Raw genomic sequence first — 22,400 nt, forward strand, 5'->3', positions numbered from 1 at the left:
GCCGACGCACCGAAGCCCCAGCAGCCAATCGGGAGGCGTGGAGCGGGTTCAAATAAAGAAGGCGGGTGAAGATGGCGTCATCTCTTGGGTCTGGGAGGTGATCGACCCCGTATTCTGTGGTGAAAATGTGGCGGGTGAAAAAACTGAACCTTAGCCTGTCGCCTTCGCCCCAGTCGGTGAGCAGGAGAGCCTCAGGGGCAGAGAGAGCTGGATCGGGGCTTCGGTGGGGGAGACGCCGGCGACGCCGAGTGTCGGGGAAAGCTGGGTCCAGCCTGGGGACCGCGATGTGTGTGGAGTCTTATTGGTCCCCCAACTTCAGCGCCATTGGGGTGGAAGTCTACTCTTCCTATTGCCCCCAGGAGCTTATTAGAGAGGGAAGACCCAGCTCAGGCTTTCTCACACTCTGTTCTTTCTCAGGGAAAACCAGCTATGAGAACTCCTCTCCGAGAACTTACCCTGCAGCCTGGTGCCCTCACCAACTCTGGAAAAGGGCCCCCCGGATGCTACTCGCCGACTTCATCACTGTGCAAGCTGGGACTGCAGGTGAGATTCGACTGGGCTCTCTGCCGAGGCCGAGGGCTCAGAGGAACAGAGGGCCAAGGCTGGAACATAATTAAGAACGGTAATGAAGTCTTCTACCTTAGTGACATCCATTTACAGCTATTCAGGCCAACAGAGAGGTGCCCTAGGGTGGTTAAAGGAAATCCACTGAGAACCCGGACCTCTATTTGGCTGTTAGTTTTTCTCACGTCTTCCCCCGTTAAACTTTTACCAAAGTACTGAGAAATACTATCGCTTTGATTAGTGGTTTCCCCCTAAACGTGGGCTCACTCAAGCAGAGATCAGTTGGCTGCGGTAGTGAGGCAATATTCATATCCATTCCAAGAAGTAGTCAGAACTCTTCCTGGAGTCAAGTTACCCCACTGGAAGGCAGGGTACTTGGATCATCTTCACTTAAACTAGCCCCTGGTAGAAGTGCCCTCACTGAGTTGTCCATGTGTCAAAAGTCTTGAGAGAAGTACCCATGTATAAACTGCTTTTCAGTTGCTGTAAAAACTTGCCAAAGAAGATTGACCCCTCTATAAGGTTCCTTGAAGAAATTTCTTTTAGAACTTAACTGCCTGGGAAAATTGTTTTCCTGAAGAAATCACTTTTACTTTCTTTCTGATAATGAGAACTAAGTAGGTTACCATATTTTCCCTTTTGCTCTGGCTTCTAAAAAGCTCAGGGTCAAATTTGATCATCAGATGTAGCTACTATTACTCTTTGAAATACGAAAATCTGCTTTCTTTTTCTTTCTTGACTATGATTTTGTATTCATTAAGTTGATCTGTCCATCTATCTTCTTTTTTATGCAGCCTGAACTATTTTTGGAAGATGGGATATAAATAAAATAGGTTAGAGGAGGAAAGAAGAAAATGTAAAAACGGAATCTTAAGCGGCCTGAATAACAGATGTATGAGGGTAGCAGCCTTTCTTGAAAACACTCTAACACCAATAGAACTTTCTGGGATGAAAGGGGTCCCTGGGTAGCTCAGTCAGTTAAGCGTCCAACTCTTGATTTCCTCTCAGGTCATGATCTCGCAGTCATGAGATCCAGCTCCGTGTTGGGCCCTGTGCTGAGCCTGGAGCCTGCTTGGGATTCTCTTTTGCCCGCATGGGCTCTCTCTCTCTCTCTCTCTCTCTCTCTCTCTCTCTCTGTCTTTCAAAATAAACGTACATTAAAAAAAAAAAAACAACTTTCTGGGACAATGAAAATGTTTGATAATCTGTGCTGTCCAATCTGGTGGCTATTAGTTATGTGGGTATTGAACACAGTAGTTAATGTGACTGAGGAACTAAATTTTTAGTTTTATTTAATTTTAATTTACCAAATTAGATAGTACAGCTTAGACAAAAAGAAAAGTACCTAGTGGGAACTGATCTTCATAGAACTTGATAGAATGTAACCATAGCCATTTAATCACAGTAGCAGAATAGAATGGAATGGAATTTAGGTCTCCCTTCTGCTACCTCCTGATACGCTCAGCTACATAGACAACAAGAGTTTTTCTCCCAACAAAATAACTATTTATTGCTTAAAAAAATTTTTTTTAATCTTTATTTTAGAGAGAGAGAGAGAGGGAGAGAGAGACAGTGTGAGTAGGGGAGGGGCACAGAGAGAGGGAGACACAGAATCTGAAGCAGGCTCCAGGCTCTGAGCTGTCAGCACAGAGCCCAATGCAGGGCTCAAACTCACCAACCGTGAGATCATGACCTGAGCTGAAGTCGAACGCCCAACCGACTGCGCCACCCAGACACCCCACTATCTTTTGCTTTTTAAATTTTTGATTATTTAGGGGTACCTGGAGGCCTCAGTGGGTTAAGTGTCTGACTCTTGATTTCGGCTCAGGTCATGATCTCACGGTTCTTGAGATCTGGGGTTCCCGTTGGGTTCTGTTACAGCTCAGAGCCTGCTTTAGATTCTCTCTCCCTCTCTCTCTCTCTCTCTCTCTCTCTCTCTCTCTCTCTCTCTCTCAAAATAAACAAACATTAAAAAAAAAAAAGAAACAATCCTTTCTTGGTTTTTTTTTGGCGGGGGTGGGGGGTGGGGTGCAGTACAGGGGAGGAGAGAGCAGGGGAAGGGCAGAGAAAGGAGAGAGAGAATCCCAAGCAGACTCTATGCTGATAACCCGAGGGCAGGGCTTGAACTCCAGAACCGAACCGTGAGATCCTGACCTGAGCCGAAATAAAGAGTCAGAAGCTTAACCAACTGAGCCACCCAGGTGCCCCCTTTCTTGCATCTCTTTATGTGTTATCTGTCTGTATGTGTTTATATCCACACACATCCATATATTATCATACTTTTATTTTAGAGGTAGAGTGAACAGGGGAGAGGGGCAGAAGGAGAGAGAGAATCTTAAGCAGGTTTCCCACTCAACGCTGAGCCAACTTGGGCTTGATTTTACGAACCTGGGATCATGACCTTAGCTGAAATCAAGAGTTGAATGCTCAACCAACTGAGCTACCCAGGCGTCTCTCCTTAAGTGATATTTAAAAAGAATAAATAGGAACTTGATAAACGCAGCAAAAACTGTAAGGTGCACTTTTGCATTCCTAAAAGTCTTTGGTTTGTTTAGTCTCTGGGCTATTTAATGCAGACTGATTTATGTTTTGTATATCCTATCTCTCTTTTTGTTGGTTTTTACCTCATATCTTTTTGACATCCCTTTTATTTTCTACTTTTCCTTTAAAACACTTTGAAAGAAAAACTTCGAAATTGCAATAAAATATATGAAAGTACATAAAACATACAACTTAACAAATTTGTATAAGTACCCATCATAGTAACCAACCCCCAGTCAGTATTTAGGACATTGCCAGCATATCGGAAGCCCATTTTAGCTCAACCTTATTTTTTTTTTTTTAATTTTTTTTTTTTTCCAACGTTTATTTATTTTTGGGACAGAGAGAGATAGAGCTTGGACGGGGGAGGGGCAGAGAGAGAGGGAGACACAGAATCGGAAACAGGCTCCAGACTCTGAGCCATCAGCCCAGAGCCCGACGCGGGGCTCGAACTCCCGGACCGCGAGATCGTGACCTGGCTGAAGTCGGACGCTTAACCGACTGCGCCACCCAGGCGCCCCTCAACCTTATTTTTTAAAGCTTCATCCACTGCTGTAAATGAGATTTCATGCAAGTCTGATTTTTTTTTTTTTTTTTTTTTAAATAATGGGTCTTTATATCAAGCTTCTAAAATGGTTTTTATCTTCTGGGGCTCCTGGGTGGCTCAGTCGGTTAAATGTCTGACTTTGACTCAGGTCATGATCTCGCAGTTTGTGGCTTTGAGCCCCACTTCGGGCTCTCTGCTGTCACCGTGGAGCCTACTTCCGATCCTCTGTCTCCTGCCCCTCCCCCACTCATTCTCTTTCTCCTTCTTTCTCTCTCCCTTTCTCTCAAAAATAAATAGACATTAAAAATATTAAAATAGTTTTATCTTCCTTATGGTTCAGAAATTTTATTTTTTCTTATCAATCTTGCTTGGAACTTGGTGAGCCATTTCAATATGCAAACTCTGGTCTTTACCTCAGAGACATTTTCTTCTAATATTTGTTAATTAGTGCCTCCTATAAGTGTTCTCTTTTTTTCATGGAACTTCTTTTCCTTGTGTGTTAGGTTTAGTGGGTTTATCTTCCAGTTCTTTTAGCTTTTCCCTAAGATATACATTTCTTTGCATTTTTGTCTTTGCTTTAAAATACTCTTCCACTTGGGCGTCTGGGTGGGCTCAGGCAGTTAAAGCCTACTCTTAGTTTCTGCTCAGGTCATGATCTTGTGGTTCGTGGATTCGAGCCCACATCAGGCTCTGTGCTGGCAGTGTGGAGCCTGTTTTGGACTCTCTGTCTCCTTCCCTCTCTGCTCCTCCCCTGCTTATGTATGCTCTCTCTCAAAATAGATAAATAAACTTTTAAAAATTATGAAAATAAAAAAGATATTTTTCCACTTGATTACCCAGGCCAGTAATTCGAGCCTCAACTCTGACCATCCTCTTTCAGTTCATTTAATGAGTTTTTTTTGCTTAAAAGTTCAGTTTTGTTGTTGTTTATTTTTATTTATTTATTTTTTAAATTTTTTTAACGTTTATTTATTTTTGAGACAGAGAGAGACAGAGCATGAACGGGGGAGGGTCAGAGAGAGGGAGACACAGAATCTGAAACAGGCTCCAGGCTCCACGTTGTCAGCACAGAGCCCGAAGTGGGGCTCGAACCCGTGAACTGCGAGATCATGACCTGAGCCGAAGTCCGACGCTTAACGATGGAGCCACCCAGGCGCCCCTTTGTCGTTGTTGTTTAAAAGTAATTTTTATTATTTTCACAAGGTCTTGGGGCATGTGAGTGGCTTAGTCAGTTAAGTGTCCGACTTTAGCTCAGGTCATCATCTCGTGTTTTGTGAGTTTGAGCCCTGCATTAGGCTCTGTGCTGACAGCTCAGAGCCTGGAGCCTACCTTGGATTCTGTGTCTCCCTCTCCCTCTGCCCCTCCCCTGCTCATGCTCTGTCTCTCTCAAAAATAAACATTAAAAAAAAAAAGTCTTTGTGTATGTGTGCTGTATTTGAATTGTCTTACCTTGTCGTCTGTTTCTTCCATCAGCTGTTTATTTTATTTTTTTGATTTTTTTTAACGTTTTTTATTTATTTTTGAGACAGAGAGAGACAGAGCATGAACGGGGGAGGGGCAGAGAGAGAGGGAGACACAGAATCGGAAGCAGGCTCCAGGCTCCGAGCCAGCAGCCCACAGCCCGACGCGGGGCTCGAACTCACGGACCGTGAGATCGTGACCTGAGCTGAAGTCGGACGCTTAACCGACTGAGCCACCCAGGCGCCCCCCATCAGCTGTTTTGTTAGGGTTTACTTTACTGTCTTAGGGTTTGCCCTTTCTCTGGCTATTAGATCCATTTAAGTACATTCATACTTTCTTTTTCTTGTTCATTGAGTCTCAGGTACCAGCAACCCTGCAGGTGGTAGAAGGTACAGTGGGTCTTTGTCCCTGTGAACCGGCATATGGGGGTTATCAGTCCTTTCTGAGGGTACCAGCAGGAAGTCTCTCTGCTTTTCATTTTCCTCTGCTACAAAGGTTAGAGCTCTTCAAATCCCAAGGGTTGAATGGATTCAACTCCTGTGTTTAGGACACATTCAGCTCTTGGGGCCAGGGAGACTAGGTCACTAGTGCAGGTTGACGTTGCCCTTTTTCCTAGGGTTTGTGGATCTCTGTGGGCCCCAGCAAGACATTACACTAACTCTGGTCCCCAGTTTTTCATCTGTTCTAGAAGAGAAAATCTTGTAGCAACTCTAGAGTCTGGCAGAGCTTACCTCAGGATCCTCTCTCAAAGGAATGGGAGGGAGGGGTTGGAGACAAGTGGGGTCACATTCAAGCTACCATCTCCCCATGATATGAATAGATTATCTCAGCCTTGTTTATACTGTAGACTGATTCACTTGGAAAAAACCTAAGATGGCTTCCCAGCTTTAGTCAGGGTTTAGTTTAGGTTTAGGTTAGGGTTTCTTTAGTGAGCAGCCAGGCTTAGCCAATTTTTACCTAAGCAGAGGTAATGAAAACTCTTTGTGTTCAGACAGTATCCTATACCCGTAATTATATGTTGGGAACTAGAAATGACTGCCTTGGCCAACTACTTCTGTTTCTTTTGGCAGGAAGGCAACAACAATGCATCACCAGTGGATTTTGTCAATGCCAAGAGGACAGATTCCCCTTCAGAACAGTTCAGCCATCCCTCAAAGTGGCTAGAAGCTTGTCAGCATGAATCAGATGAGCGGCTCATAGATCTGAATCCCCAAACCAACTCTACCCCCAAAACATCTGAGGAAGCAGTAGACCCACTGGACAACAATGTGGTTAAAACCATGGTCCTCGTATCCTCTCCAGTGGGGCAACAGCAAGTTACCCTTGAGGCTCATTTAGATTCCATGAGAGAGACAAACAGCTTCTCTCCAGATGAGTCTTTGAGGCCAGGAGATCTGCTAAGAGAGGGGGTGGCGGCCTGCATAGAAGACAGCTTTTCAGAAGTTGTTCCTGCTACATCTGAGAAATGTACATTTCAGCGTCCTCCATCCCATGTCTTGGAGTGTCTGCCAAATCCCTGTTCTGGGCAACAGCCACACTGCTCCAAAGAAAGCCTCAGGGATGATGGGACTGAGGCTGTGCCTGAGGACTTAGTCCCTTCCGAAAGAAATACCTTCTTGCCTTCCTCCATGCTCTGGCTCTCCCCTTCAACTGCCTTAGCAGCAGATTTCCCTGGCACTCATGTGGACCCAGGGGAGGAAATTGTAGAGCACAGAGCTGTAGAGGAAAGAGAACTGAGCTTTCCCACACTCCCTGAGGAGGCTGAATTAGGAGAACAAGCACTTGTCTCAAATATGGAAGATATTCCATCCACATGCCTGACCCCAAATCCAGGAGAAATGGAATCCCAGGCTGCTCCAAGCCCAGCAGTAAAAGATGCTGGTAGGATTCTTGTCTCTGATACAGGGCCGTGGATGTCCCCACTGGCTTGGCTGGAAAAAGGTGTGAATACCTCGGTCATGCTGGAAAATCTCCGCCAGAGCTTATCCCTCCCCTCTGTGCTTCGGGACGCAGCGATTGGCACTACCCCTTACCCTACTTGCTCGGTGGGGACTTGGTTTACTCCCCCGGCAGCGCAGGAAAAAAGTACAAACACCTCCCAGACAGGCCCAGTGGACATCAAAGATGGTACTTCTGAGACAGAGCACCTCCTATGGGGGTAAGTGTCCCTATAACTTTGTGCCTCCTGGGTTCCATTAATCTGGACCTGCCACTCCCATCCCTTTCCCTTTCTTCTCCTCATGTTCTTCTTCTCTTGCTGCAGCAGCCATCCTCCAGATCTGACTGCCTTATCTCGACATGACCTGGAAGATAACCTGCTGAACTCTCTTGTCATTCTGGAGGTTCTCTCCCACCAGCTGCGGGACTGGAAGAGGCAGCTGACTGTCCCTCACTCAGAAGTTCAGGACAGTAGCACACAGACTGACACCTCTCCCAGTGGGGTAAGAAAGTTCTTCCCAGTGGGCCCTTTTCCTTAGAATATGTATGCTGAGGATCTGGAAAATCCCTTAAAGCTGTGGGTACTCACTTTACTCCTGGGATACATCAAGACTTTCCGAGGGAATATATGCAAGGAAAATTTTAAAGGAATCAGTTTCTAGGTCTTCATCTTCCACATGTACTTTTGACCAATTTTTTTTTCTTTCCTACTTTCCCATTCTCTACTGCCCTTGCCCCCTTTACTGAAGAACAGCATATTTACTACCTATCCTGAATCTTGCATTGTCAAGGAATAGCAATCAAAGGACAATAGAAAATGTTTGTGTACATGCTGAGAAAGCAAATGACTGCAATGGTTATGTAACACCATTTTTGCATGCTTTCAGCAAAATTGAAGGAAGACTTTAATTATATTTGTGGATCATTAAAAATTTTTGATGAAAGTTTACTATGAGATTTTTGGCATGGATCTCCAAAGGAGCTCGTAGATGGGGTGACACGCCCTCCTCTCTTTCTCCATTCCTACCTCCATTCCTCCCATTATTTATGTGAAGAAGATTCTGAGTGCTTGTATCTATAAGAAAAGAAATAGGTATAGAATTGTCACTGAGCCATGTTTTATTGTAGGAATTACAGTAATCCACAGACACATGAACTAATATGGGGAAGGAACCTATATCCATTTCATTAACAGACGATTCCCAATAAAATTTTTACTGAGTAAAATGGACTTCTGCTGTTGCAGCGATATTGATGAATAATAGACTTTAAGTATGTTACAGACTTAAGATATATTACATTAGGATAAAAGTCTGAGAGGAGTAAACATGCAATTTAAAGGAGAAGGGCTGATAAAAAATGTCTGACTGTTTAAGAAGAGTTTGTGCATGGGTGCCTGGGTGGCCTAATCGTTAAGCATCTGACTTCGGCTCAGGTCATGATCTCACGGTCGGTGAGCTTGAGTCCCTCATCGGGTGAGCTCGTGCCCGCTTCAGGTGAGCATGAGCCCTGCATCCGGTGATCACCAACCCCACTTCAGGTGAACACAAGCCCTGCTTCGGGTAAACAAAAACAAAACATGAGCCCTGTTTCAAGTGAGCCCTGCTACTCTCTCTCTCTCTCTCTTTCTCTGGGTGCTCACTTGCACCCTCTCTCTCTCAAAAAAAAAAAAGAAGAAGAAGAGTGTGCATTTTTTTTTCAAAATATTTTTTTAAGTGTATTTATTTATTTTGAGAGAGAGAGAGAACGCATAGGGGAGGAGCAGAGAGAGAGAGAGAGAGAGAGAGAGAGAGAGAGAGAGAATCCCAAGCAGGCTGCACACTGTCAGCACTGTGTCTGATGCAGGGCTCTAACTCATGAACCGCGACATCATGACTTGAGCTGAGATCAAGTGTCAGACGCTCAATTGACTGAGCCACCCAGGCGCCTGGTTGGTGCATTTTTTTAATGGCATCAAATAGGCTTTAAATCATTATGCTAGATGTAGTATACCACTGGATATATGTAAGAGTGATCTAACAGTTTTATTTCAAATTATCAGTGTTTATAATATGGTTGAAATTCTAGCCTTTGTAACAATTTAAACTTAAGCGTACTCAGTCTTTCAAAATTATTCTGAGAGATCTGAGAGAAAAATAGTTTAAAGACTACTGTTCTAGGGGCGCCTGGGTGGCGCAGTCGGTTAAGCGTCCCACTTCAGCCAGGTCGCGATCTCGCGGTCCGTGAGTTCGAGCCCCGCATCAGGCTCTGGGCTGATGGCTCGGAGCCTGGAGCCTGTTTCCGATTCTGTGTCTCCCTCTCTCTCTGCCCCTCCCCCGTTCATGCTCTGTCTCTCTCTGTCCCAAAAATAAATAAAAAACGTTGAAAAAATTAAAAAAAAAAAAAAGACTACTGTTCTAGAGGATTCTGGTTGTGACAGCACAGACTGAGGAAGGAAGGGAATGGTGTCCAGGGAAGGAATGGAGAGCCTCAGTACTGGGGCCTTTGGGGTAATGGGTGGCTGCTGCTAAGAAGAGATGGTCTCCAGACGCCCAAAGACCTTGGGTTGAAAATATCCTCAAAATAAGACTACCTTTTGCCAGAATCCTGACCTTGTTCCCCATCCCTGAGTCGGCCTTGTACCCTCTTTCCCTGAAGCTTGCCAAATCCCTTTGGAGGCAACTGAAGCAGAGCCAAAGAGGGGAAGTGACAGCACCTTCAGCCATTCCCCATCACAATGCCCTGTCCTTGCCGCTTGGGTGCCCCCTTCACGCTAATCTCATCACTTGCCTGACTGCCCACCTCTGAGCACTAGTTGTACTCATAGAATACTCCGTGCCCCACTGCACAATGCAGGAGGGAATGATGACCGCCTTGCTGGGGAAGGGAGTGGTGAACTCCTCAAGATTATCTCCTTAAATCCAGACTTCTGTAACATCGTGACTCAGCACTGCTGCTCCGACAGTGGGTTTTATCTCAGACGATGGCTGCCTTTCAGCGGTAATGATGGCTCCCTGCTTTTCTCAGAACTTGAAAGTCCTCTGCATAGCATACTAATTTTTATCTGTGCCAACACACCGAATAGACAGAGAATGAGAAAATAAAAATGACTAATAAATATTTGAGAAAGTTACTGGTAATCAGAGAATTGCAAATTGAAACAATGAGATGCTATTTTTGTCTAACAAAATAGTAAATAATAAAATAGATAATGCTGGCTAGTATTGTCCTGTTGTCAGTAGGATATATAAATTGGTTCAACCTTTTTTGAAAGTAAGACCCTTAAAGCATTTCAAACTTTTTGACTCCGTAGTTCTTCCTCGGATATATCCTTTTTTACTTTTTTAAAGTAATATTGTTCTTAAAAAAATTTTTTTTTAATGTTTATTTATTTTTGACAGAGAGAGAGACAGAGCATGAGCAGGGGAGGGGCAGAGACAGAGGGAGACAGAATCTGAAGCAGGTTCCAGGCTCTGCACTGTCAGCACAGAGCCCGATGTGGGGCCCGAACCCACAGATCGTGAGATCATGATCTGAGGTGAAGTCGGACGCTCAACCAACTGAGGCACCTAGGCGCCCCAATATTATTCTTTAAAAAAAATTTTTTTTTAATGTTTATTTTTGAGATAGAGAAAGAATTAGTGGGGGAGGGGCAGAGAGTGAGGGAGACAGAGGATCTCAAGCAGGCTTCAAGCTGACAGCAGAGAGCCCAGTGTGGGGTTCGAACTCCCAAACCATGAGATGATCTGAGCTGAAGTTGGACACTTAACTGACTAAGCCACCCAGGTGCCCCCCCCTTTTTTTTCAATTTTTAAAAAATGTTTGAGAGAGAGAGAAAAAACAAGAGTGAGTGGGGGAGAGAGAGAGAGAGAGAGAGAGACAGAATCTGAAGCAGGCTCCAGGCTCTGAGCTGTCAGCACAGAGCCCAACACAGGGCTCGAACTCATGAAGTGCCTCCCTCCCCCTGCAGTCATGGTTTTTAAAGAAAGGAAATCAGAGTTTAGATAATCTCTGAGAAGTTTCAATGTGAGGTAAAATACCAGCAGAAGTTAAAAATGGGTGGTACTCTACTTTGATAGGTCCCCCTAAGCAGATGTCCCAGTTTCAGGCTATTCCAGTGAGGACAGTAAATAGAAATTCAGAGCTAAATAGGGGTGCCTGCGTGGCTCAGTTGGTTGAGCATCCGATTTTGGCTCAGGTCATGATCTCACAGTTCATGGGTTTGGGCCCTGCATCGAGCTCTGGTGCTGACAGCTCAGAGCCTGGAGCCTGCTTCAGGTTCTGTGTCTCCCTCTCTCTCTGCCCTTCCCCCACTCACGCTCTGTCTCTCTCTGTCTCAAAAATAAATAAACATTAAAAAAAATTTTTTTAGGGGTGCCTGGGTGGCTCAGTCGGTTGAGCGTCCAACTTCAGCTCAGGTCATGATCTCACGCTCTGTGAATTCGAGCCCCGCGTCGGGCTCTGTGCTGACAGCTCAGAGCCTGGAGCCCGCTTCAGATTCTGTGTCTCCCTCTCTCTCTGCCCCTCCCCTGCTCATGCTCTGTCTCTCTCTGTCTCAAAAATAAAAAAGTAAAAATTAAAAAAATAATTTTTTTAAAGAAATTCAGGGCTAAATAACATTAGTATAATAAAGTTAAATAATAAAAGCAGAACCACACATTCATTTTTGTTATAATCTCAATTGTAGTTATAATCTCAAATGCAGCATTACTGTCATTCATCATACCTAAAACACCATCAATATTAAGATATATCCCAATTTCAGTGGTGTTGTGTAAAAAGATAATCATCTTAAAATTCATTGAATATGGTAGTTTCTTTCTAAATCAGTCTGCTACTTTTTTTCTCTCTGACACCTGAGGGAAGTAATATATTCCACTTATAGCAAATCCCTATAGTAAGGAAATCTCTGGAGTTATGTGGAAACCTTTTGGGGGTGGCTGCTATACTGTTGGTAAGATTCATTGCTCCAGGGGCGCCTGCCTGGATGGCACAGTTAAGTGTGTGACTCTTGATCTCGGCTCAGGTCATGATCTCATGGTTCCTGAGTTCGAGCCCTGCATTGGGCTGTGCGCTGATGACGTGGAGCCTGCTTGGGATTCTGACTCTCCTTCTCTCTGCCCTTTCTCCTCTTGTGTTCTCTCTGTCTCTCTCTCTCAAAATATAAATAATCATTGCTCCAGGTGGTAAAACTAATGGTTTCTTTTTCCATTTTATTCACTCTATATTTCCAAAATTTTACAATAAATGCATGTCATCCTTATAGTTAGAAAAAAAATAAGGTTATTTTGAAAAGGAATTTTTATGTGCCTCGATTTTTTTTTTTTTTAACTTGGCCTCATTGAGCTGTAAGCCTTGCTCTTGCTTTTTTTTTTTTTTTTAAATTTTTTTTTTCAACGTTTTTTATTTATTTTTGGGACAGAGAGAGACAGAGCATGAATGGGGGAGGGGCAGAGAGAGAGGGAGACACAGCATCGGAAACAGGCTCCAGGCTCCGAGCCATCAGCCCAGAGCCTGACGTGGGGCTCGAACTCACGGACCGCGAGATCGTGACCTGGCTGAAGTCGGACGCTTAACCGACTGCGCCACCCAGGCGCCCTGCTCTTGCTTTTAATAGGAGAGGCTCCTGTGTCTCAGCGGGTGGGAGGGGGAATGTGGTGCTGGCTGTGTATGATGCCTATGCAGAAGGCACAACTTTGTTTCTCTGACTAGATAAGTAAGAAACCTCAGCATCTTCAGGAGAGTCAAGAGATTGGACAGGCTCTGCAGCAGGCCAGGAATGCCATGGTAAGTTTTGATTATACCATCACTGGGTCTCCTGTGAACATCAAGCATGGAAAACCCTGGGTGGTCAGCAAATGGTGATACTCAGCTCTGGTAGTAAAGGGAGGTTTCCAAACCTTTGTTAAGCACATCTCCCTCCTGGGAGCTTGAAATTGGGGTCAGTGGTTTTCCTCCCCAGTGTCCCTGTTACTTCCTACTTGGTGACTTTATTTGATCTAGCCTAACCACCTTTCCCTCTACAGCAGTCATGGGTGCTGGTTTCCAAAGAGCTGATATCCTTGCTTCATCTGTCTCTGTTGCACTTAGAGGAAGATAAAACTACCGTGAGTCAGGAGGTAAGCAGCATGAATGTGAACGCAGAGGCCTCTGGTGAGACCGAAAGCCAAAAAAAGGAACTAGACACCATGTCTGAGTCTTGTCTTGTAGTCTCGGCGTGCAGAAACCTTGGTCTCCTGCTGTTTTGATGTGTTGAAGAAAGTGAAGGCAAGGCTCCAGAGCCTCAAAGCAGAAAAGGAGGAGGCGAAACACAAAGAGGAAATGGCCGTCAGAGGCAAGGATGCGGTAAGGTGTCAGGCTTTTGTTCTTGGATGTGGGAGGTGTCTTCCCCAGGGTTCCTGCAGGAACATCAATTTCGCTTGCGACACAGGTGGGTGGCCTAAGAACTGCCAGCTCTGAGGAGTAATGAACTAAACTAAATAATGGTGGAGAATTATGGCTTTTTGCGCTTTTTCACTCCTCTGCCCACCATGTCCTCGCAACCTCTCCCCTTAATAGGCAGAGACTGTGCTAGAGGCTTTCTGTGCACGTGCCAGCCAGCGCATCAGCCAGCTGGAACAGGACATGGCTTCCTTGGGGGAATTCAGAGGCCTTTTGAAGGACACCCAGACCCAGCTGGTAATTTGAAGGCATTTTCTTTCCTGGGGTCCATACTGACATAGTGGGAGGATGGCCATTATTTCCCCACTTTGTTCTTTCCAGAGGAAAGGGTCTCCATAGGCAATCCTTCTTGTGTAGGTAGGGCTTCATACTGAGCAAGAAGAGTTGGGTCAGCAGACAGCGAGTCTTACATCAAACTTACAACAGGACTGGATATCCATGCAGTTGGATGTGAGTATTTGGGGCCATCATATCACTCTTTTATGCACAGTCAGCCCTGTTGGGAGCCTTGCCTCAAATGTGCTTCCCTGACCTGCTTGCTTCCCCCGGTAGTATAAAACATGGACAGCTTTGCTGAGCCGGTCTCGAAAACTCACAGAGAAACTCATAGCCAAGAGCCGGCAGACCCTGCAGGAACGTGATGCTGCAGTTGAGGAAAAACAGCAGGTACAAACCAGGAGTGGGGGACTGCTTAGGCCTAAGGCCTAGTTTCCTCCTCCTCTTCAGAAGGACTTTCTAATGAGTGGTATCGTTAGCCTCTTACACTGGACCTGTCTTTTTTTTCACTCTGGGTTTGGAAACCAGCCAGGTCCCTTCACTATAGATGGCCTTGGGCCCAGTTGTTTCCTTTGCTCTTTAGCACCTTCTTTAGCAACTTTTCTCCTCTTTCTACTTTTTCCTGAGGACCAGCCTGTTTCTGCAGTGTTGCTGCCTAGGAACAAGGTGCTTTGCTGTCCTGTCCAGAAAGAGAAGCTGGGCTGAGTCCTAGGATTCCTGATTCAGGAAAACCTGTGGTAGAAAAATGATCTTTTCTTCCTAGGTTTCCAGGGAGCTGGAACAAGTCTCTACCCATTTAGAGGAGTGCAAAGGCCAAATAGAACAACTGGAATTGGAAAACAGTCGCTTAGCAACAGGTAGGTGTGTGTGTGTGTGTGTGTGTGTGTGCACATGTGAAAGCAGTTGTGCCCTGCTGAAGTTTGGGGTGTGGCAGTAGAGCCAGGGGGTGCTCTAGAGCACTTGTTTTGGAGCAGAAGTATGGGGAGGTTTTGGCCTGATGACTACATAGTGTCAATTAGGATACTTTTGGTTTAGATCTCCGGGCTCAGCTGCAGATTCTGGCCAGTGTGGAGAGTCAGCTAAAAGAGCTACAGAGTCAGCATGCCCATTGTACCCAGGACCTGGCCGTGAAGGATGAGTTGGTCTGCAAGCTTACCCAGAGCAATGAGGAGCAGGCCACTCAGTGAGTTCTGATCAGGCTATTGTGGCAGTAGGCGCCCAGGATATAGGACTGAAGGGGTCTAATATAAGGTCTCTGGCAGATGGCAAAAGGAAGAGGTGGCACTAAAACACATGCAGGCAGAGCTGCAGCAACAACAAGCTGTCCTGACCAAGGAGGTGCAGGACCTGAAGGAGACGCTGGAGGTAAGAAATGTGGCTTGGGGCAGGGGAACTGGTAGGAGTGTGACTTTCACCTAATGGTATTGAGGTGAGGTTTGAGACTGTGGACCGGAAAAAGCCTCTGTTCCCAGGGCTCTAAAATTTCCCACTTAGTCTCATTTTTCTCCCCTCCCTCTCTTGCTCCTTGCCTGCCTTCCTTTTCCTGTGTCCCCAGTTTGCAGACCAAGAGAATCAGGTTGCTCACCTAGAGCTGGGCCAGGTTGAGTGTCAGTTGAAAACCACACTGGAAGTGCTCCGGGAGCGCAGCCTGCAGTGTGAGGGCCTCAAGGACACTGTAGAGAACCTGAAGTAAGATTTCTGCCTTTTGGTGCTTCCCCTGCTAAGTGTTTATGTTTCCTGGGAACGTTTCTGGAAGCTAAAGTCTCCAAGAAGGAAGAGAGTGTCTTGTTTCCCTTTTGAATGCAGCTCTGTATGGGGATTTGGGAGAGGTGTTCGGAGAAGGTTGCTTGGTCTTTGGCTGTTTTCTCTGTTCCTTCCTTATTTTAGGGCTAAACTGGCTAGTACCGTAGCAGAGAACCAGGAACAAGACCTGGAGAAGTCACGTCAGTATTCCCAAGAGCTAGGGGTGCTGACTGAGCGACTCCAGAGACTGACTCTCTTCCTACAGGCAAAACTAAAGGAGAAGGTAGGATCCGGGGGTTCCTTCTGTTCCCTTCCAATCATATCTTCAAACAAAGACAGTTTTATTTCTTCCTTCCCAATCTGTATATCTTTTATTTCCTTTTCTTGTCTTACTGCGTTAGCTAGAACTTCCACTATGATGTCGAAAAAGAGGGGTAGAAGGGGACATCCTTGCTTTGTACCTGATCTTAGAGGGAAAGCTTGGAGTTTCTCTTCATCAAGTATGATGTTAGCTATAGGCTTTTGTTTAATTAAAACAATTTTTTTTTACATTGATTTTTGAGAGACAGAGCACAAGTGGGGGAGGGGCAGAGAGAGAATGAGACACAGTATCCGCAGCAGGCTCCAGCACAGAGCCCGATGTGGGGCTCAAACTCACAAATTGTGAGATCGTGACCTGAGCGAAAGTCAGATGCTGCTTAACTGACCGAGCCACCCAGGCGCCCCTAGCTATAGGCTTTTGTAGATATTCTTTATCAGGTTGAGGACGTTCCCCTCTATTCCTAGTTTACTGAGAGTTTTTCCAGTTGTATCTTTATTATATAGAATGGTCTTCCTAAAATGCTACTCTTGTTGCATCTCTGACCTTCACTGACTTTCAGTTGCCTATAAGACTTCTCATCCTGTCACTTAAACTTTTCTTCATCTGTCTCCTGCCTCTCTGTTATGAACTCTTTACTCCAACTAGACTGCCTGTATACTACACACAGGTCCCATTTCTATTCACACCCAGGCTTGGGCTGTTACCACGTCCATTTTCCTCTGTCTTCAAACTGGAAATACCTTTTCCTTTCCTTATTTTCCTATTTCACCTTCTTTGAAATGTTCCACAATCACATGGACTCAGTAATCTCCTATTGTATTCGTCATGAACTTGCTCTCCCTTTTGCACTTGCCTTAGTTTCCCTTGGATATCTGGTCTCTTCAACTAGACTATATTTAAAGAAAGCAGAAATTTAGCCTTGCTTCTTTGACTTTCCCACAGTGCGCACTAAACAATAAACTGTTGATATCTTTCCGAATAGAGACCTAGGGGCTCCTGGGGGGCTCAGCTGGTTAAGTGGCCAACTCTTGGTTTTGGCTCAGGTCATGATCTCAGAGTTCATGGGATCAAGCCCCGCATTGGGCTCTGAGCTGACAGTATGGAGCCTGCTTGGGATTCTCTTTCATTCTGTCTCTGCCCTTCCCCCGCTTCTCTCTCTCTCTCTCTCTTTCAAAATAAATAAAGTTAAAAAAAAAAAAAGAATAGAGAGTTAATTACCTTATTCAATAGTAAAAGATACACCCACGGTCCTAAAACCTGGAAGTGCTTATGATTTGACCCCAGTGTGTGCTGAGCACAGGAAATGCAAAGAATCCACAGTCTTACAGGGAAGACAGATAGGTGTAAACTTGACATCTTGACTTGTGATCATGATAGATGTCTGCATGGATGACCACTGTGGGAGTACAGAAAAAACATCAGTTCTACCTTTGACAGTTAATATGTCTTCTCAAAGCAGGTAACAATTGGGCAGTCTTCAGGTTTGGAAGTTTGAAGGCCAAGGTGGGTGGGGGATTATGTAGGAAGACCTACCAGGTAGAGGGGAACAGTCTGTTAAAGTCAGAGAGACACTGTGTGTACTTTTTTTGTAGTATCTACCTTGTAACATGACCTGGGTGAGGTGCTGGGACTACAAGTGAACAAGGCAGGGCCCTGCTCATATGGAATTTGGCAAGTTTGGGGACTGGGAAGTACTTCTTCATAAATAGAGTATAAGAGCTACATGGGGCAAGAATGACAAGGAGGGGCACCTGGGTGGCTCAGTCGGTTCGGTGTCCAACTCTTGATTTGGCTCAGGTCATGATCTCACAGTTCATGGGATCGAGCCCCGCATGCCCTCTCCCTCTCTCTCTCAAAATAAACTTAAAAAAAAAAAAAAAAAAAAAAAAGAATGACATGGAGACAAGGCTAGGATAGTAGGCCAGAGGCCTGAAGGCTTGAACTAATGGCAATTATAAAAGGTAGAGGAGAGGATGGACTGGATGAATTCAATACCTATTAGGGAAATAGAAATAATAGACCAATTTGGTGTAGGAGTAAGTTGCAAGAGTGAATGATTATCTCTAGATTGCTGGAAAGATGATGATACTTTCTAGAACTGAGGGTGGCAAACTTTTCCTCTAAAGTACAATATAATCTTTTTGGCTTTGTGAGCCATGTTGTCTCTGTCTTAACTATTCAACTCTGCCTTTGTAGCTCAAGAGCAGCCATAGATAGTATGTATATAAATGGGGTGGTTGTATTTCAATAAAACTTTATTTACCAAAACGGGTGGCAGGCCAGATTTGAACTGCAGGCTTAATTTGCTGCCACCTCCAGCCCCCCCTCTCAGATCGTAAATACAGGAGGAGGACCAGATTTTTGGTGGGATGGGACAGGGAAAATGGTGAGCTCAGCTTTATACATCTGAATGTCAGATTAACTATGGACCATTCTGGTAGATTTTCACAGGGATTTGAGCCTTTGGGTCTGGAGATTGGGAAAATAATACAGTTGAGAGAGACAGATTGAAAGGTTATCCACATAGAAGTGGAGGTTGTGGAGTTCCCAAGGTGAGGCCACATGAGGAATGGATTAGAGTAGAAAGAAGGCCAAGGATGAACCAAAAGGACTCCCAAGAGTTTAAGGAAGGACCTATGGGTAGGTGAAATAGGAAGGTATGAGGCCTACCTGTGAAGGAGAGAGAGTCCTGTCCCAGAAGCTGAGGAAAGGACGTTTCTAAAGGAAGAACATGGTCATCAATTATCACCTAGGTCAGGTAAAACAGCTGAAGAGTGTCCATTGCACTTGAAAGTAAGGATGCTGTTGGTGAACCAAACAAGAATTTTGGTAGAATGGTGGGGCAGAAAAGGCTGAGTGTAGTGGGCTAAGGAGTCAGTAGATAGTGGCAATTTTAGGCAGGAAATGTAGGGTTCTTTGGGGTTTAAAAAAATTTTTTTTCAATGTTTATTTATTTTTGAGAGAGAGAGACAGAGACAGAGCATGAACGGGGGAGGGGCAGAGAGAGAGAGGGAGACACAGAATCTGAAGCAGGCTCCAGGCTCTGAGCTGTCATCACAGAGCCTGACGTGGGGCTCGAACCCATGAATCGTGAGATCATGACCTGAGCTGAAGTCAGACACTTAACTGACTGAGCCACCCAGGTGCCCCAGGTAAATGCAGGGTTTTTTTTTTTTATTTTGTTTGTTTTTCTTTTTCTTTTTTCTTAATAGAAGGGAAAGAGAAAGGGCAATTTTAAGATGGGATTTAAGGTAAGAAGAAGGTTTCTGTTTTTAGTTGTTATTGTTTTAGTGAGAGAAGTTGTTCAGGGAAAGTTGCTGAGGAGTTGAAGATAGACAAAAAAAGGAGGAGATAGAATAACATTCCAAAGGAGACGGCTGGTGAGTACCTGGAAGTTTAGGAAATCATGGACCCCGAAGAGCAGCTGATAATTTTTCTCCTTTATCTTTAGGCTGAAGCAGAGACCCTCCCAGTAAGCACAGCCTGTGCTCCTACCCAGGAATACCCTCCACCTGCTGACAGTGCCTTCTTGGGAAACATCTTGACAGCAATGGCAGATGAAGGTTAAAGGCCCTGGAATTTAAGGGTGGGAAAGTTGTGACCTTGCCCCTGATATCTTCAGCTGTTGAAGATACCCACCAACAGACTTCTGTCTCCCTGGCTTCTATTATGGCAGACCCTTGACCGGGTCACCAGAGGAGCCTTCTACCTTGGTTGGTTTTTGTTTTAGAGCCAGAAGCAGCTCCTGTGCCCGTGCTTGGAAGTGACAAGAGTGCTTTCACCAGAGTAGCTTCAATGGTTTCCCTTCAGCCTACAGGTTAGGATGGGCTCCAGGGATCCTGCCTCATTTCTAGATCTGGTACTAATGATAAAGACTAAAGCAGTGAGAGGTGCTTTGCTCTAAAAACCTCAATTCTACATGGGCTCATTTTGTTTCTGCCTTTTGGGATCTGCAGTGTTCCGGACATTCAAATCCTATGGGTGGGGAACATGGATAAGAGTTGTGGCAATGATGGCTACACACACTTCTTCCTTCCAGAGCCAAAGGGCTCTATCTCCAGCTAGGACTTGCTCTTTCAGAGACCCCAGGCATGGAGAAGAGCCTGGCAAAAATGGGTACAATGACTCTGGAGCTGCAAAGCCTGTGTTCTCTGCTGCAAGAGTCTAAAGAAGAAGCCATCAGGACTCTGCAGCGAAGGATGTGAGTGGAGGGCAGTCTTGATTAGAGAGGACAGGTCAAGTGAGATAGGTCAAGGGCCCAGCCAGTGCCTGAGAAGACAGAAATAATGCTGAATTCTTCCCTCCCCTAGTTGTGATCTGCAGGCTAGGCTACAGGCCCAGGAAGAACAACATCAGGAAGCCCAGAAGGCAAAGGAAGCAGATATAGAGAAGCTGAACCAGGCCCTGTGTTTGCGCTACAAGGTGAAGGAGGGGCCTGAAAGTGGGGCGATCAAGAACTGGGGCAGCTCTACTGGCCCACTGGGAGCCATGGTCTCTCCAGGAATCTGGGTGGTGGGGATTTTCCAACCATTGCCCTAGTTTTGCCCTTCCTGGGGTCAGACATTTCACATGTTTGGGAATTAGCTATGGGCTGACCCATCTGCCAGGCTGACCTAGAAGTCAGGAACCCTGGCGGAACTCTCTCAACACTGAAATGTGCCTGCTTAACATAGCCCTGGAGGAAGAACTGGGGTGTTATCAATTGGTATTACTGGAGTTAAACATGGGTCCTATCTCCTGGCAAGGGCTGCCAAGAAGCCAGCTCTTCCAGTACTTCTTACCTCCCTTTCCCTCACAGAATGAAAAGGAGCTCCAGGAAGTGATAAAACAGCAGAACGAGAAGATCCTAGAGCAGATAGACAAGAGTGGCGAGCTCATAGTACGTTCAGGATGATGCCTGGCCATCTGCCTTCTGTGTCATTGATAGCTAGAATCTCAAATATGGGAACTGGATCCCCTGGTCTACCCTTGGTCACTACATGGGATAAAAAGGATAGAGAGGCCCTTTGAGGGCACTGGGTACCTCTCCATTCTCATCCCCAGAGCCTTAGAGAGGAGGTCACCCAGCTCACCCGCTCACTTCGGCGTGCGGAGACAGAGACTAAGGTGCTACAAGAGACCCTAGCAGGTCAGCTGAATCCCGACTGTCAGCCTATGGCCACTAACTGGATCCAGGAGAAAGTGTGGCTCTCCCAAGAGGTGAGAGGTGACTCGGAGTTAACAGAGGAGCTGGGCACCTGGAGGGAACCCTAGGCTGTGCCTCTGCTGATCTGGACATATCTACAGGTGGACAAGCTAAGGGTGATGTTCCTGGAGATGAAAAATGAGAAGGCAAAACTCATGGTCAAGTTCCAGAGCCATGTAAGAATTCCCTTGTCATTCCAGGGCCATTTCCCACTACTACTAGCAAGTGGTCTGCCATATTTTCCTTGCCCCACAAGCTATGCTGTTCTTCTGAGTATAGGACTTAATGCAACCTATTTGCTTTCTAGAGAAACATCCTGGAGGAGAATCTTCGGCGCTCTGACAAGGAATTAAAGAAACTAGATGACATCGTTCAGCATATTTATGAGGTAAAGGAGGGAAGGAGTTGATGCAGCCAAGTCTCCTGGCACGGGGCTTGGGCCCAGGAAGTGCTGATGAGCATTGCTCTGGTTTTCAGCCGGTGCTGAGCACTGGGCCTGACTCACTGTTGCAGGCTTCCCTGTGGCTTCTGCTTTCTCCCCTCTGACTCAGTTGGTGCTCCCTGGGGCTGAGAGCCTTGGACTTGTGACCTTGAGCTGCCTTTTCTGTTTCTTTTTGCAGACTCTGCTATCCATCCCAGAGGTTGTGAGGGGTTGCAAGGAGCTACAGGGATTGCTGGAATTTCTGAGCTAAGAAACTGAAAGCTCGAATCCGTTTCACCCCTTTTTACCTACTATACTCCCTTACCCCAACATCAGGACCAACCGGCATAGAGCTAGCTATGTTTAATGCTATTTAAATAAAGTATATTTAATGTATTTCTTCAGGTTCACTGAATCTTATTTTTTGGGCATGGGAGGTGGATGAGGTCAAAGAAGCTTGTTGGCCCACTTTCCCTAGGCACCCTTCACACAACCCTCTGGCTGCATCCAGAGCCAAAGTTGGCTGCCCCTCCTCCCTTCTCTTGCTTCCTCAATATTCTAGGCACTGGACTGCTTGTTCCCTGGCTCTTAGCCTGGGGGCGGGACAGAAGAGGATTCATTCTCCTACCTTCTCCATCCCCCTCTAGGCTAGGTCTTGGTAAATAAGGGCACGAGAACAGAGAAACTCAGTTCCTACTCCCTGCGCTGGACTGCCACCCTTTGTTGGTGCCACCTTACCTCACCAGTTGTGACTGCTTAGGTGACTCTCCTTCACCAGACCAGGCTCAATCCCCAACATCCAGCACAGTGCCGGGCACACGGTGAAGGCGATTGTGGCAGAAATGAGGGCAAGGCCGTTTCTTGCCCCTGGGGCCCTATTGGCAGGGCTCCGCGAGGTAGGAGGGGACAACAGCCTCGGAGAACCTGGCCGTGTAGTCACTCCACCTCGTCGCCCCGCCTCTGTGGGCGTGGCCCTGCTAGG

General features: G+C 45.8%; 1 protein-coding gene across 4 annotated transcripts; it reads left to right on the forward strand.

Moving 5' to 3' along the window:
- The first annotated feature begins 6 nt into the window (after window positions 1-6).
- Window positions 7-21,814, forward strand: SPAG5 (sperm associated antigen 5). 4 transcript variants are annotated; one of them, XM_043583579.1, is made up of 24 exons: window positions 7-176; window positions 418-543; window positions 6,184-7,271; window positions 7,377-7,554; window positions 12,743-12,817; window positions 13,057-13,149; window positions 13,241-13,375; window positions 13,589-13,708; window positions 13,829-13,921; window positions 14,024-14,137; window positions 14,511-14,604; window positions 14,783-14,930; window positions 15,010-15,112; window positions 15,303-15,436; window positions 15,635-15,773; window positions 19,264-19,375; window positions 19,543-19,629; window positions 19,893-20,013; window positions 20,123-20,234; window positions 20,611-20,691; window positions 20,856-21,011; window positions 21,099-21,173; window positions 21,305-21,385; window positions 21,618-21,814. In XM_043583579.1, exons 1-24 carry the CDS (start codon window positions 126-128, stop codon window positions 21,687-21,689), a joined length of 3,588 nt encoding a protein of 1,195 aa, XP_043439514.1. In that variant the 5' UTR covers window positions 7-125; the 3' UTR covers window positions 21,690-21,814. The 4 variants fall into 4 exon arrangements, with proteins under 4 accessions (XP_043439514.1, XP_043439516.1, XP_043439515.1 ...); XM_043583581.1 differs by having other exon boundaries at window positions 13,060-13,149; XM_043583580.1 differs by having other exon boundaries at window positions 7,380-7,554.
- Window positions 21,815-22,400: the final 586 nt, after the last annotated feature.

Source organism: Prionailurus bengalensis, chromosome E1 (genome assembly GCF_016509475.1).
Source record: "Prionailurus bengalensis isolate Pbe53 chromosome E1, Fcat_Pben_1.1_paternal_pri, whole genome shotgun sequence".
Classification (NCBI taxonomy): Eukaryota; Metazoa; Chordata; class Mammalia; order Carnivora; family Felidae; genus Prionailurus; species Prionailurus bengalensis.

Bases quoted from the DNA above. Each gene is read 5' to 3' on its own strand.
- SPAG5 (XM_043583579.1), top strand. From the start codon at position 126: ATGTGGCGGGTGAAAAAACTGAACCTTAGCCTGTCGCCTTCGCCCCAG. The intron at 12,818-13,056 runs GTAAGTTTTGAT...TTCCCTCTACAG, and splicing joins AGCAGGCCAGGAATGCCATG to CAGTCATGGGTGCTGGTTTC. The intron at 21,174-21,304 runs GTAAGAATTCCC...TTTGCTTTCTAG, and splicing joins TGGTCAAGTTCCAGAGCCAT to AGAAACATCCTGGAGGAGAA.